Source organism: Hippocampus bargibanti, linkage group LG05, assembly GCF_051943395.1.
Source record: "Hippocampus bargibanti isolate YZ-2025 linkage group LG05, ASM5194339v1, whole genome shotgun sequence".
Classification (NCBI taxonomy): Eukaryota; Metazoa; Chordata; class Actinopteri; order Syngnathiformes; family Syngnathidae; genus Hippocampus; species Hippocampus bargibanti.
In genome coordinates, this window is record NC_142738.1 from 14,808,509 (window position 1) to 14,823,641 (window position 15,133).

The 15,133-nt window shown below is 41.1% G+C and overlaps 1 protein-coding gene across 2 annotated transcripts in view; it reads right to left on the reverse strand.

Annotated features, from left to right (window-relative positions):
- hgfb (hepatocyte growth factor b) overlaps window positions 1–15,133 on the reverse strand; it is a 43,796-nt gene that overhangs the window by 19,508 nt on the left and 9,155 nt on the right. For both annotated transcript variants that reach the window (XM_088996828.1, XM_088996826.1), the window contains exons 6-11: window positions 14,427–14,547; window positions 12,083–12,201; window positions 9,118–9,283; window positions 8,287–8,414; window positions 5,707–5,800; window positions 532–662 (exon numbers count right to left, since the gene is read on the reverse strand). In XM_088996828.1, coding sequence (XP_088852954.1) covers window positions 532–662; window positions 5,707–5,800; window positions 8,287–8,414; window positions 9,118–9,283; window positions 12,083–12,201; window positions 14,427–14,547 — 759 coding nt within the window. The remainder of the gene's footprint in view (window positions 1–531; window positions 663–5,706; window positions 5,801–8,286; window positions 8,415–9,117; window positions 9,284–12,082; window positions 12,202–14,426; window positions 14,548–15,133) is intronic.

Below are 15,133 nucleotides of genomic sequence, written 5' to 3' on the forward strand. Positions count from 1 at the left end.
GATAGAAGTGCTTTTTCTGTCTCGCTAGAATAAAGTAGTTTTTTGTTCACCATCTATCATCGTCACTGATATTTTTATCACTGAACTTCGTTGAACACCGAACCAGAAGAGAAACAAGAATTTGAACCGAACAAGGGGAAAGACCCCCTCCTGCCCTCCTCCGCTGACTTCAATTCATTTATTTACTACGGGTCAAATGCCAACCTCGACTCTCTTTTTGTCCTAGCATATTAGTCTGGAGTGTGGCAAACTGGATCTTGGAGTACTGTATGCGTTTTCTACTCAAGAGCAAAATTGTTTCACTATGGGTGGTGTTTCTGGTATGCATGTTTCCACTTGTTTCCACCGTTCTTTGTGAGGCCAATTTCATGTGATCGCGATGCACAGATCTGGATCACACTCCTCTTCGACAAATTCTGCGTGGTTGAAAATGTATGTGCTCTTTGCTTTCAGACTATGTACAGTATGCCACATTTTTTTTATGGAGCAGATTATTTACTGGGGTTTCATTTTTCCAAATTGCACACTTACATGGTTTCACATTGCAGTAGTCCCAATGGATGGCAGAATTGTTAGTGTAACACCATGGTCCATGCTTGTCCTTATCGGGGTTTCGGCAGTAGTTCCGCGAGAGGCCTGCAACTGCTACTCCTCTCTCGCCGCTATAAAACACATTATTAATCAAAAATGAATCAAAAGTGACCACAAAAAGGAAAAAAAAATCACTATTCAAATTTGGTAGCCGTGTGACATAATAATAATAATAATAATACATTTAATTTATAAGCGCCTTTCAAAACTCTGAAGGACACTTTATATTCACAGGTTACATTTTTCTGTGGGTGAACAGCGGCAGGCAGCGTTTACTCCAATCTTTAAAGGGCACCTGAAACGGCCCAAATTACCAGAATATTTGTGTAAAACTTCGTATATTGTTGGGGTAATTCACCATACAAACATCTCTAAACATCGCTCTGTAATCTTTGTTTACATTTTGGACTTCCTGATATGTCACATCCTGCCTTCCTTCACATGATGTCGCATTTACATTACGTCACATCCTATCGCGTCACACACTGTGCGCCACATAAATACTCCCGCTGTCTCGCTCTCTCACGCTCTCTTCTCTCTGCCTTCCTCCTTCGCTGACCTCCCACAATGTCTCCGCTGTCTTCAAGATTAAACCAACTTTTAGCAAACCCCATTTTAGCTCGGGTCCTCTACCAGAGGCCAGGAAGCTTGAGGGTTTTGCGCAGTAACAGTGCTGTTCCCAGCACTGGGCTTTTCTGGACCGAGATATCCGATGTTGTTCCCAGGATCTGTTGTAACCACTCGGCATGTTTGGGGGGTCACTGCCCCGAGTGCTCCGACCACCACAGGCACCACTGTCACCTTTACCTTGCAGGTTTTCTCCAGCTCCTCTCTGAGCCCTTGGTATTTCTCGATTTTCTCATGTTCCTTCTTTCTGATGTTTCCATCACTCTGGACCGCGAGATCCATGACAACGGCTTTCCTTTGCCCTTTATCTATGACCACGATATCTGGTTGGTTGGCATTACCATCTTGTCAGTCTGTATCTGGAAGTCCCACAGGATCTTTGCTCGGTCATTCCCTACTACCTTGGGAGGTGTTTCCCATTTTGACCTTGGGGTTTCCAATCCATACTCCGCATAGATGTTTCGGTAGACTATGCCAGCCACCTGGTTATGGCGCTCCATGTAAGCTTTAAGGATTGTATCAGGTCCCTCTTTGGACAACCTACACCTTGGGTCTTGCCTGGTATATCCGTGCCTCTCCGTGTGTGTGTGGTGTGTGTATGAATGTGTAGAGAGAGAGAGAGAGAGAGAGAGAGAGAGAGAGAGAGAGAGAGAGAGAGAGAGAGAGAGAGAGAGAGAGAGAGAGAGAGAGAGAGAGAGAGAGAGAGAGAGAGAGAGAGAGAGAGAGAGAGAGAGAGAGAGAGAGAGAGAGAATGATAGTGTTTTTATGCACATTCGTAAACATTATGTTATTCCATGTTTAGCTTAGTACATTTTATGTTATTTCATGTTTAGATCAGTACATATTATGTAATTGCATGTTTAGTTTAGTCTACATGGATTTATGAAGCGTATTAGTTGAATAGTTGTGAAAGCAGAATGTAACAATATTAACTTTCAGTCTGATGTTCTCCCAACATACTTGTCCGTAACTGATTGGACAACAGATCGCTGCTATGTGACTTCCAATACTTGTCTGTAGCTGATTGGACGACAGATCGCTGCTGTGTACTTTAAAAATTAGTTGAGCGGGCGGGCTTTGCTCCTTCTTGTCCTTCTTCTTGCTCTTCTTGTGTGCTTCTTGGCTCCCCGCTACGACGAGAGATGTGATCCTTTTGTTTTACGAGAATAAAGTAGTTTTTCTGTTCACCATCTATCGTCCTCGCTGGTATTTCATCACAGAACTTCGTTGAACACCGAACCAGATGAGAAACAGGAATTAGAACCAACAGAGAGAGAGAGATGAGCGCCTTTCAAAACTCTGAAGGACACTTTATATTCACAGGTTACATTTTTCTGTGGGTGAACAGCGGCAGGCAGCGTTTACTCCAATCTTTAAAGGGCACCTGAAACGGCCCAAATTACCAGAATATTTGTGTAAAACTTCGTATATTGTTGGGGTAATTCACCATACAAACATCTCTAAACATCGCTCTGTAATCTTTGTTTACATTTTGGACTTCCTGATATGTCACATCCTGCCTTCCTTCACATGATGTCGCATTTACATTACGTCACATCCTATCGCGTCACACACTGTGCGCCACATAAATACTCCCGCTGTCTCGCTCTCTCACGCTCTCTTCTCTCTGCCTTCCTCCTTCGCTGACCTCCCACAATGTCTCCGCTGTCTTCAAGATTAAACCAACTTTTAGCAAACCCCATTTTAGCTCGGGTCCTCTACCAGAGGCCAGGAAGCTTGAGGGTTTTGCGCAGTAACAGTGCTGTTCCCAGCACTGGGCTTTGGTTGGTTGGCATTACCATCTTGTCAGTCTGAGAGAGAGAGAGAGAGAGAGAGAGAGAGAGAGAGAGAGAGAGAGAGAGAGAGAGAGAGAGAGAACATGAGACAGAGAGGGAGAGATGAAGAGAGAGAGAGAGAAAGAGAGAGAGAGAGAGAGAGAGAGAGAGAGAGAGAGAGAGAGAGAGAGAGAGAGAGAGAGAGAGAGAGAGAGAGAGAGAGAGAGAGAGAGAGAGAGAGAGAGAGAGAGAGAGAGAGAGAGGACTATAAGATGCACCATCAATGAATGAAAACAGTTCTCCAAATAAAATATATACAGAGACAAAAGTCTCCCAAATGTAAGGCACACTACGTTATAAGGCGCTACAGTAGAGGCTGGTGTTCAGCACTACTTCTCTTACAGGGGAAATGGAAGCGTCGCCTGCTGACAGTAGTCGCGAGACCTTTTGAGGCTCAATATTACTTTACATATAAGGCGCAAGTTGCAGGGTCATCTTCTGAAGAAAATGAAGGCTTTTGTGTGTGCCTTATGCACCAGAAAATACAGTATTTGTTTGTTTATTTATTCATACATAGTTATGATATATACGCCTCCCAAATGTAACAATGCCAAGTGAAATATTACGTTTGGTTCTGACCTTGTGGAGTTATTTTTGTGTTTCATGAAGAGTCATCAAATGTTCATGCCATGCTCAGCCCACATTCATCCACCACAGGGAGACCAAATCACAAATCTCTTGCAATTTAGCTTTTTCCATCTGTCAAGTATAAGTAAGCGAAATTTGGTCGCTGTCAGATGAAATCGCAAAGACAGGTTTTGTTTTTGAAGGGACCCTTCAGTGAGCAAAATAGTTGTATAGTTGTAATACTTTTTTGTGCTTGCAGCAATGGGTTTGGTATAACTGTTTTGGTGATTCTACTTCTATGAGACAGGACTGCTAATGGCCATATCACCTCTTCATTGGTTGAATTCTTCAATACACTTGTAAAGTTTGACATGTGTTCAAGAATGGAAAATCCCTTAAAATGACCATTTATTTGACCAGTGAAAAAATAGATATAGAGATGCAAAACAATCTCAAGAAAGCCCTCATTCCCTTTTGTAATATAAAGACTTCCAAGCGCTTGAGTTTCTTGTAAAAGCCGAACACATGCGCACTGATACGATCTGACTGGTGGAAATACACAGCTGTGTAGGCTCTCTGTTCTACGGGACGAGATAAGGAGGTGATTACTCACAAAAATAGCCACCTACACTCTTTGACACATGATTCTGCCTCCTGTGAAAATCCCTCCACACTATCCATATAGGAAACCTATAGCGAGGTGTAACAAATGATCGCTCGTGTTTGTTGAATCACAACCGATGATCTTAACAGCCAATTTTCTGGTTGACTCCCAAAACCTTGACCTCTGAGCCCCTATGGGCCGGAGCCATGGCATGCACCACAACGACTTTGAAAAGCTGCAGCATAGGACGGGTGCCGTGTTAGAGGTGATTTCCCGTATCAAGGGTCACTCTTGACGATTTAGGTCATCTCAAGGGAAGTGTGGTCACAGTGGTTTCATCAGAAAACGAATATCAACTGCAAGTTTTAGATGCACAAATACTCACTTCTCTTAAAGCTGGATTCAAGTTCTGGGAAACCTGGCCGGTTATATTATGCAAAAATGGATAAAGGGACAAAAGGTCAAAATAGGTCAAAATGTGATTTTCTCAAAAACAGATGTGGAAGCTGATATATTAACACACACGATTGTATATTCCCAACTGCTACATTATGTTTTTTTCTTCTTTCACCTTGAAAATCAATCTTAGTACATCAGGTCCATAGATTTTGCTGTTGCTTAGCCCATTTCCTCTGGGAAAAAAACTACTGTGTATTGTAATTCATCCAAGGTGTCTCCTTCCACATCCGACTCAAAGCATTGACCTTGTTTCATGCACAGAGACATGATGCAATAGCTGTTTTGTCCTCGAAAAAAACTTGATCTACGTGGCCTTTTTCAAAGCCACTTGAATCAAGTTTTGGACTTGTCATTTACAAAGGACTTATGAAATATGAAGAAACATAGAAGAAATATGCAAGACCGTGCAGGAAGTTAATGGTGAGCATACCTGCCCTGGCAGTCGAGAGGTACTCAGCTCTAGTCATGTTTCGACAAATCCTACTCTCACAGACAATTAAGTGTGCATTGCAGTGAATAAGAGTCGAAATTGATGTTTGTTTATATTATGCTTCAAAGTAAGATGGGATACGTTCCAAATCATTTATGTGATAATGTTTTTTTTTTTTATTCTCGATCCAGATTAACTACAAAGTCATTCAAGTGTTTCCAAGAAAATATCACTTGTTGTTTATGGCAATTTTAAGTCCTTTAAAATGTGGTTTTAATGCTGAAGAAGTCTCATTTCTCATCATAATTAAGGCATTCATTTTTTGGAAAATCCATTTTAACGCTTTGTAAAGTTCCACAGACAGCCAAACATTTTAATGAAGTTTGTGAACAGTCAATGACAAAGCACTTTCAGGAGTCAAAAACGAATTGACTTGTTGTGTTTGGGATTATACTCCCATATTTATGAAAAAAATATATATTAAACCAATTAAAAAGTCAAAATACATTCACCGGGATCTGTGGGAAAGGTGGTCAAATGTAATGGATGCCATAGGTTGTTTTAAAGAAAAATTGAGACTGTAGGAGGCTCACCTATTGCTATGTTCCCCCCAAGGAGCACAAAGCAGGTTGGATCTTGTCCTTGACTGCTCCCCTCGGTATTTCTCTCCAAAGCCTTCGTAGCAGTCTGAATTGAACAAGAGAAATTGAATAAAGAAATGTGTGCTTCAAAGACAGGTATGAAAAAGTGAATTCACGGAGACGTTTCTCATTCTTCTAAATATCATCTGACCATTTTTAGATATCTATTAGCAGTGTCTGAAACTCATGATAAAAAGTTAGCGGACACCCAGGCAGACAACGCTGAAAAGTTTCCTGCCCGGCCATGAAGTTGCCTGGCCCATTTTACACAACTTGAAACACAATAAGACAACTAATCGCAAAAAAAAAAACATTGCTGCGAGGTATAAAGGACTTCTTTTAAATTAAGGAAGTACCTACCACAAATGCTCCCTTGCTGAATTGTATTAGTAAATATCCCTTGTTGAAGATTTTGCTCATTTTTGCCGTTTGTCATCATGGTGCACAATGCAAAGTTTGCGTTGCGTTGCCTGCTGCAAGCCACTAAGCGCCTTTTATAACTCTCAAGTACACAGTCTGGGTACAGTCCGAAGCACCAAACAGGCTTCTGATCGGATGCCGTGCCGAGTAGGCAAATTGCCAAACGATCGTACATTCGTTCAAGTACACTTTACAGTCAGTATATAGTACGGAGCACGAAACAGGCTTCTGATTGGCTGTCGAGCCGAGTATGCAAATTGCTAAACAATCGTTCGTTGGGCAATTTGCATACTCGGCACGGCAGCCAATCAGAAGCCTGTTTCGTGCTTCGGACTATAGCCTGACTATAAAGTGTACTTGAAAGTTTTGAAAGGCGCTTTGAAAGAAGAGTCCACCTGGCTTGTAGCGGTTTGCTTGTAGCTTTTGCTATATTGAATAAAACAAACATTTGATTTGAATTATTATTTGTTATATTTTTTTATTGCCTACGGGCCGACATTATATCAAACACTGCTATTAGCTACCTATTAGCCAGCTAGCCAGCTTTTTATCTATTTAAGTTACTTCCGGGTTGAGTGAACGCTGGTGCATATGGCTGCCGCTGCTCACCCACAGAAAAACTGATCCTGTGCCGCGGGGGGTGCTGGAGCCTATTCCAGCCATTTTCGGGCGCTTGGACACCCTGAATTGTTTGCCAGCCAATTGCACGGCACGCAGAGTCAAACAACCATCCGCACTCACACTCACACCTAGGGACAATTTGGAGTGTGCAATCTGCCTGCCATGCATGTTTTTGGAATGTGGGAGGAAACCGGAGGACCCGGAGAAATCCCACGCGGGGAGAACAAACTCCACACAGTGAGGCCGGAGCGGGATGCGAGCCGGCGACCTCTGCACTGTGTGTCATGATCTGGTTGGCGACCAACGGGTGGCGCTGTTGGCACCGCCTGCACCTGCACAGGTGCTGTCGTCCCGATCAGTGGCGGACTGCCACGTTCGGATTGGCGACCAACGGGTAGCGACGTCAGCCGTGCCTGCAGCCTCGCAGGTGCTGGTCGTTTTAATCAGTGACACTTAAAAGGACTCACAGCACGACCATCCGGTGTCGTTTCATTGTTTGTTGCATGCTTTGTCTGCAATTGCATGCATTGTATGCTGTGCATGTGTTTGTTTAACCTTGGCGGACTCTTACACTTGGTTTTCTTCTGATACTTTGTATTTCTTCCTGTTCAGATGATTTTGATGTTTTACATTTTGTTCCTGCTGACCTTTATTTTAATACAATTTTGTCAAACAACCTCCTGCTCCCCCCTGCCTGCTTTTTGGGATCCGCACCCGCCATCACCACCTAGCCGGCGTGCTAACCACTTCACTACCGGGCCGCACCTATTATTATTATTATTATTATTATTATTATTATTATTATTATTCAAAACGTTAAAACGGAAATACGGAAAGAGTTTTGGATTAAATGTGATACATGTTGCAGCGCAATCTCATTTATTTGACATGGAAGGATTGGTGAATCTTGTGGTTGCAATGCAAGAAAAGAAAATGAAATAACGATAATTGTCCATTCGCGTTACTTTTTTCCTCTTCTTCTGTGCACTTTCATTTTTGTATGATTGAGTGAGTGGGTCACATTGACACATGGACGCAAAATGAACCATGACACTGAGACATGAACACAAAGAGGTGATTGATTGTTTTGTTTCTCACTTGTTATAATGCTTCATTGATCCAGACAAATACACTGTGATCCAGATCCCATAGCAAACAAGTTGAAAAGTAGACTTCATTGACAATGTAGTGTCGAACACAGCGCATTTTGATATTTCTAAAGTAATTCAGATCTCAATGTATTCTGACCATAATAGTCCACAAGAATAATACCAGACTGCTCTAATCCGTCCGTCCCATCAGGCTTAGTTTGTTTGAGGCCTGGTGGCGAGGTCTTCCCACAATCCTATAGTTCCCCACAAAGGACGAGGTGAAAATACATTGACAATGGAGTCTATGCGGTTTTCACAGCAAGTTGGGTAAAGTATAACTCTGATTGTGAGAAAAGGAATCTAGCCACTGCTATTTTAGAATGCAAAGCCAGTCTCTCACCAGGCTTGTTTTGGGAGCCGCATTGAGGGATGTTGGTGCACAACATGGAGCGTACTCTCGGGTCCGTTGTAAAGCACCATGGGAATTCTTGACCATCTGGATTGCGGCAGTAGTTTTCTTTCAAATCCCTGATAAGCAGCAAGAAATGTACAGTGGATATAAAAAGTCAGCACATGCTTGTTCAAGTGACAGGTTTGTTTGGTACAAAGTGTACCACGGAAAATAATTTCAGAATGTTTTCCTACAATCATATTGCCCATAACTGGGAGGCATTTTGTCATAGACACAGGCAAGAGGTCAAAACTTCCTTGGGCTGCCTCTTTAAATATCAGCCTTCAGAAAACAAGAAGCCAACAGATGTTCAGTGTGAGGGAGATCGACATATTTTGACTGTTTTTATGTGGTTGTTGTTACGTTAATGCTTCCCACAACTCAACAAAAATCTCGTTGAGATTGTGTTTCGCTGCTCCAGTGTGAATCTAATGTTTTGGGAATTATTTTGTTTCCATCTCTTTATTGATTCCTTTGAAAAATGAGATTTCCTTGGTGGCGGCCATGGAAGCTTTTTGTGAAAAATAGCTTCTGATTAAATAAATAATCCAAACATGTGAAGAAAAGCTAACTAAAAAAAGCTGCAGTGTACGTATTGGTGGTTAATCAGTGCAACTTTAAATGTTGGCAAGTGAATGCTGACTTACATTTAGCCTATGTTTAAATGTAAAATATACATTTTGAACATGGCTAAATCCCCAGGTTGTAACAAAGAATGTAACTATAATTGGCAAATATGGATGGATGGATGGATTTTGGATGGATAGATGGATGACTCACTTGCAAGGATACGCTTCTGGGATGAATGAGTGGTTGTGGGGGTACTGCGAGTCCCAGCGTTGACAGGTGAGTCCAGTGGGGGTCATGTCTACTGTGCCCCTGTAAGCTCGTCCTTTGTCCTGATAACACTCGCTGGTTTCTAACGTGGTTCTTTTGGGAGGAGATTCTGCGGAGGCAAAAAAAAATGAAAGAAGGGACACAAAATGGAAAATAGTCCTAAAAACACACACACACACACACACACACACACACACACACACACACACACACACACACACACACACACACACACACACACACACACACACACACACACACACACACATTTCATAATTGTATGCAGTATAACATACACAAGGGGTACACGGTTTTGTATTTTCCTTTGATAACTTAATAATTATCTTTGTTCGATGACTTTCAGATATAATAATTGACTATCAACTGTATTTTATATCTGAATTACACAGATATCGAGCAGTCAAATCAGCAACCTTCGAGGTTGTATATTTTATGTATAAATTAACTTTCGTTTCAGTTAGACAAATCTTCAATTGTCAGTCCAATTACCATTTTAAAATATCAGACACAATAAATAATGTATGTTTTAAATTAATGTAATTATTGAAATATCATATTTTCTTTAAATTAGAAGTTAAATTATTTTATTCTGGAAAAAAATGTTCATCCGAGCTCAAAAATCAGTGAGAGATGAAATATAAAATGAGGGAGAGCATGACAATTAGAAGTAAGAATGTTTTCAGGATGTGGAAAAGTGTGAAGGCAAATTATGAAAGGACTCCAAAAAATCACACACACACACATACGCGCACGCACACACGAACGCACACACACGCACACACATATAAACGCACACACAGACACACGCACACACACGCACACACACACACACACACACACACACACACACACACACACACACACACACACACACACACACACACACACACACACACACACACACACACACACACACACAAACACCTCCCAGATGCTATGCCTGCCATTTTCCATGCTTATCCACACCTTCACTTTATAGAGTCCTGTAGAGTCAGACTTGTTTGGCAAAGAAAAACCAACCGCAGCTGTTTCTGAAGAGCCAAACCCAGACTGTCGCATCATAAGTGCTAAGATAACAATGTAAGATAATTAAAAACATGTGTGTTCAGTTTGTACCATAGCATTGGAACTATAAGGAGCTTTAACTCTTACAGTTTGCTCAAAGCTGTGGTGTTGCTATGGATGTTCCCTCTCTTAGGAGATTTACATTGTTATCGATTCAGCTCACCAAAATTGTATTTACTGTCCATGGATGTTTACATTAATTCAAACGTGACAAAAATATATAATTACTGTTTATTCTTTTTGAACTAACATTATTCTTATGTGAACATAAACCTCAGAGCAACACATTTAGACCGACAAAAGAATAATGCTTTGAGGTATATTATTTAATAAATTAATTCAATAAAGAATCACTGCATGGCAATGAAAGAAGTGACCGATGTGCCTGTAGTATAGTGGTCAGTGCCATTGTACACAGTAGAAAGATGCAGCACTTCTGGACATAATCAACTCTACGACTTCCACTATCAGGCTATGGTGTACACACCAGCATGAACAATAACCATCCATCTCTTTTCCAATCCGCTTTACCCTCACAAGTAGTGCAGGGGGGCTGGAGCTGAGCACAGTGGTCTTTGGATAAAGGAGAGGGTACACCCTGAACCAGTTGTGTGACTTGGGTCACACAACTGGGTAAATGGGTCTTGCTTTTAAAAGCAGCCAATTGATTTCATCGTGGGCATTTAAGAATGAGTCCCAAAAACAATGTTTACATGTTAAAAAGAAACAAATTCAAATATTGACAGAGAAAAGAACACTGTGAACCCTCACTCTCGCTACCTTGTTTTCATTAAAACTCTCTCAGTCGTGAAGTCGCTTTGTTTCCAGCCCACCTCCATATCAGGGATGGCGAGGGGCAGGAATGGATATATTTATTTATTTTTAAAGAATAGCGGTGGTGGTAGGAGGGGGCACAGAATCGTTTTTGGGTTCACACAGAAAAGTGCCCTCAAAGTAAACAAGTTGCCGAGCAGGCTGATGACAAAACAGCGGCCTCACTGCAGAGAGGACTCACTGCCTTTGAACAGATCCGTTTCATGCACGGGGGCCAGTTCCAACCCACTGCATTATTTTCAGTTGCCAATAAAATGTGTTACTTGCTGGGTCAAGTTGTCATTTTTGAAAACTTTTCTTCATTTTGTCACAGATTCTGCAAGCATCCCAGTTTTAATATATTTTTAATCAAAGTCAGATTGTTGGTCCAATGATTATGAATCGCCGAACAAAATGCTCATTGCGCCCTAACGGTGATTTGAAGTTGTTTCAAATACTGTACATTTTATAACTGCAGTTCAGTTGTAGATCACTTTGAAGAAAAAAAAAACATTTGAGGTTTCTTTTTTAGAACAGGTTGTTCTCAACCATTTATTTTCATGTTTTAAATTTTGCTTTTATGTACAAAACATTTTAATGAAATCACTTTTTAAAAATGTATATCTCAGCACGGAGTACCATCATAAAGACCATTATTTAGATACGTGTGCATTAAAAAATCCCTGTAATATAATGCCCAGTTTGAATAATAAGAACGGTACTGAAACAAAGTTATATTTAAAATAAAATGTGAAAGAAAGCTAAATTAAAAACATAATGTTTAAAAACATACTTATTCAAAGGTAAAAGGATATATACTTTTCTTAAAATGTAAAAGTAAAAAATTGAAACGTATACTTACCAACTACTGCACTGGAGTTAAAAAAAGCATTGCCACCACATTAGGTAAACGCTTCATTTTGTGATTCTTTCAACACTCAAAGTTGCTCACACACCAGTGTTATTTCCATTCTAATAGATTGAATAAAATCACTAAGTGTTGTATTACCACAAACTTTAATGGTGCAGTATTCCCAGTCCGTGTTTGGGTCTGTGGTGAAGCACCAGGGCTTGTGGCGTCCATCTGGATTCCTGCAGTAGTTATCATCAAGGCCCTTGTCAGGATGCCTATTGTGAAACATCTGTCTGTGTAAGCTCTCAGTCGTACAGGAGTGGTCCATCGATGAGAAGGTTTCTTCAGCCGTCATCTGTACAATTTTGAAGGTTTCGGACGTTTCGCCTCCTATCCAAGAGGCTTCGTCAGCGAACTAAAGTCTGACGGCCCTATTTATATATCCCTAATGTCCAGACATGCTGGCGCCGGACACAGCTATGATAGGTCCCTACTCTCAGGTTGGGGGGGGGGGGGGGCAGAGGATATATAAATAGGGCCGATATGACCAGTCAGACTTTAGTTCGCTGACGAAGCCTCTTGGATAGGAGGCGAAATGTCCGAAACCTTCAAAATTGTACAGATGACGGCTGAAGAAACCTTCTCATCTATTGTGAAACATGCATCAAAAGAATTAAAAGCTTAAGAATCAGTCATATAAAATCACTTGTATGATTTCTTAAGAAGTTAATTAAAGAAAAAGGAGACTGCAGGACCCCCTGCTCACTTCATTAGTGCGCTCAATGAACGGCCGAGTTTCCAGAATCACCATCATTTCACTTGTTTTGGTCTGTTTTCTGCACATTTACAGTATGTTTGTCTTGAAAAAAAGAAACATGATAAACGGTCCTGCCTTTTGTGTTTTTTTTCTTGTGGATACTAAGAAACATCTCCCAGGTGCAATCAGAGCATTACAATACAATACAATACAATACAATACAATACAATACATATTGATTTATATAGTGCTAAATCATCCTAAATCAAACGGCATAGACTCCAAGTGAGATTTGAGGTGGGTCTTAAAGATGGGCAGCGAGGGAGCTTGCCAAATGTTAAGTGGCAGGTCATTCCAGAGAGTGGGACCAGCACCGGAAAATACTCGATCCCCTCTGAGTCTCCAATTAGTTTTTGGCACATCTATGAATGTCTGGTCAGCAGACCTGACATATGTGTAGAGGTGGATGAGCTTGTAGAGGTAAGGAGGAGCGCGACCATTTAAAGATTTGTATACAAATAGTAAGATCTTGAAAATAACTCTAAAATGTATAGGGAGCCAGTGAAGGGATGCCAGAGTAGGAGATATGTTTCCCTCTTATGAGTACGAGTCAAGAGGCGACCAGCAGCATTGTGGACCAGCTGGAGACGCTTCATGGAGGATTGGCCGACTCCAACGGAAAGCACATTACAGTAATCAGGCAGAGATGTGACAAATGTATGAATTACTGCTTCAAGGTGCTCATGAGAAATAAGAGGTTTTATTTCAGCCAGTGGCCTAAGATGAAAGAAGCTGGATTTAACAACAGCACAAATTTGTCGGTCAAGTTTAAACTCACTGTCCAGTTTAAGACTCAAGTCTGAGACTGTTGACTTCAGATAAGGAGCCGGGGAACCCAAGTCAACAGGATGACATATACATGGGCCAATGGGACCAACCAATATCAAAAGTAATACTTCTTCATTGAATCCAGGTTTGGATTTCCTCCAGGCAGGATAAAAGTGGTCTTAAAGAAAGTGTCTTTTTTGCTCAGTGAGCCATAGATCTGACAGTCATCTGCCAAGCAGTGGAATGAAATGCCATGTTTCCTTCGGATGGAACCCAGTGGGAGCAGGTATAGTGAGAACAACATTGAGCCCTGTGGAACACCACATCACAGAAGGGCAGTGTGTGACACGGACCAGCCAAGGACAACACAAAAGGTCTCATACATCCAGACTGCAAGAAAATCATGATAGTTTATTTAACAATGCATCTCGTATAATTTTGTTCCAGACGCTTTCAAGTTTTAATTCTTTTAACTACATATTTAGTGACCATAGAGATCATTTTAGCTTATTCTGGAACGCACCAAAAACAACACATGATGGTGACTTTCATCTCAGTTGATGCTCAGTCCAATTGATGTCAGGTCACTGGTTTAACTGTGTAACTTAGTATTTGCTTTCACAAATTCTTTGGTTGCTTATGAGCTGTGTTTCGGTCCACTGTGAAGCGCCATCCAGTGAGTTCTTCAGCCCGAATGCTCAAAACATTTCATCTGCTTATCTGCTTTTCTCAGTTACATCCTTAATAAACCCATGAAGGTTCAGTTTGTATGGAAAATTCAGACCTCATTTGTGAAAAAAAAAACTTTCCTTCACATTGTCAGAGTAGTCTAGACTCCGACCCGGGTGGTTTGGCAGCAATATATACAGACGAGCTAATTTAACCAACTTGCAGGATCATGTTTGTGCATGTTACCTGTCGGGATGGTACAGGTGCTTGTGCGGCTCTTCCAGGTCCCAGCGTTGACATTCCTTTCCGCTTTCTGTGTGGTCCATGGGTCCTCTATAGCCCTCCCCGTTGCAATGTATGCACTCCACTATACAACCATGACATATGCATGCAGACAATTAATGCTTCAAAAGAACTTACAGAAACAAATAATGTTCATTTTCAAAATCATTTCAAACCCCATTTACCTACCGTTTCCCATACAGCTGACTTTAAATCCAAATGTGGTCCTCTCGTACAAAAGTTTTTCGATTTATGACCGTTCCATAAAACTAAACAGCATTTAATTGCATATATATTTTATCACAGCAATACTGTATTGTCTAGGTTACACACCATTTGGTAATGAAACATCGACACATACACATGCTTCAAAGCATTTATTCAAGTTAAAAAGCCAATAAATTGTCGATTCATTTCATGTAGGCAAAACTCTTTTTTTTGCTTCACCCAGAATGGTACATGCTGTCGACTGTCAACAACACGGCACTCATAGATTAAAGGCAGATGTCTGCGGTGGACTGTGCTTTTACGCAATGAGCTGCATGCATGCATTTCTTTTGCAAATTTTGTGCACTTCGAAGCAAGCATGTTTCCCATTAAACAGCGTTTTCAAACTTGTTTTCATCACATGGTGTTGGTATGGTTGCTCTCAAAGTAAGGTTTGAAGCCAG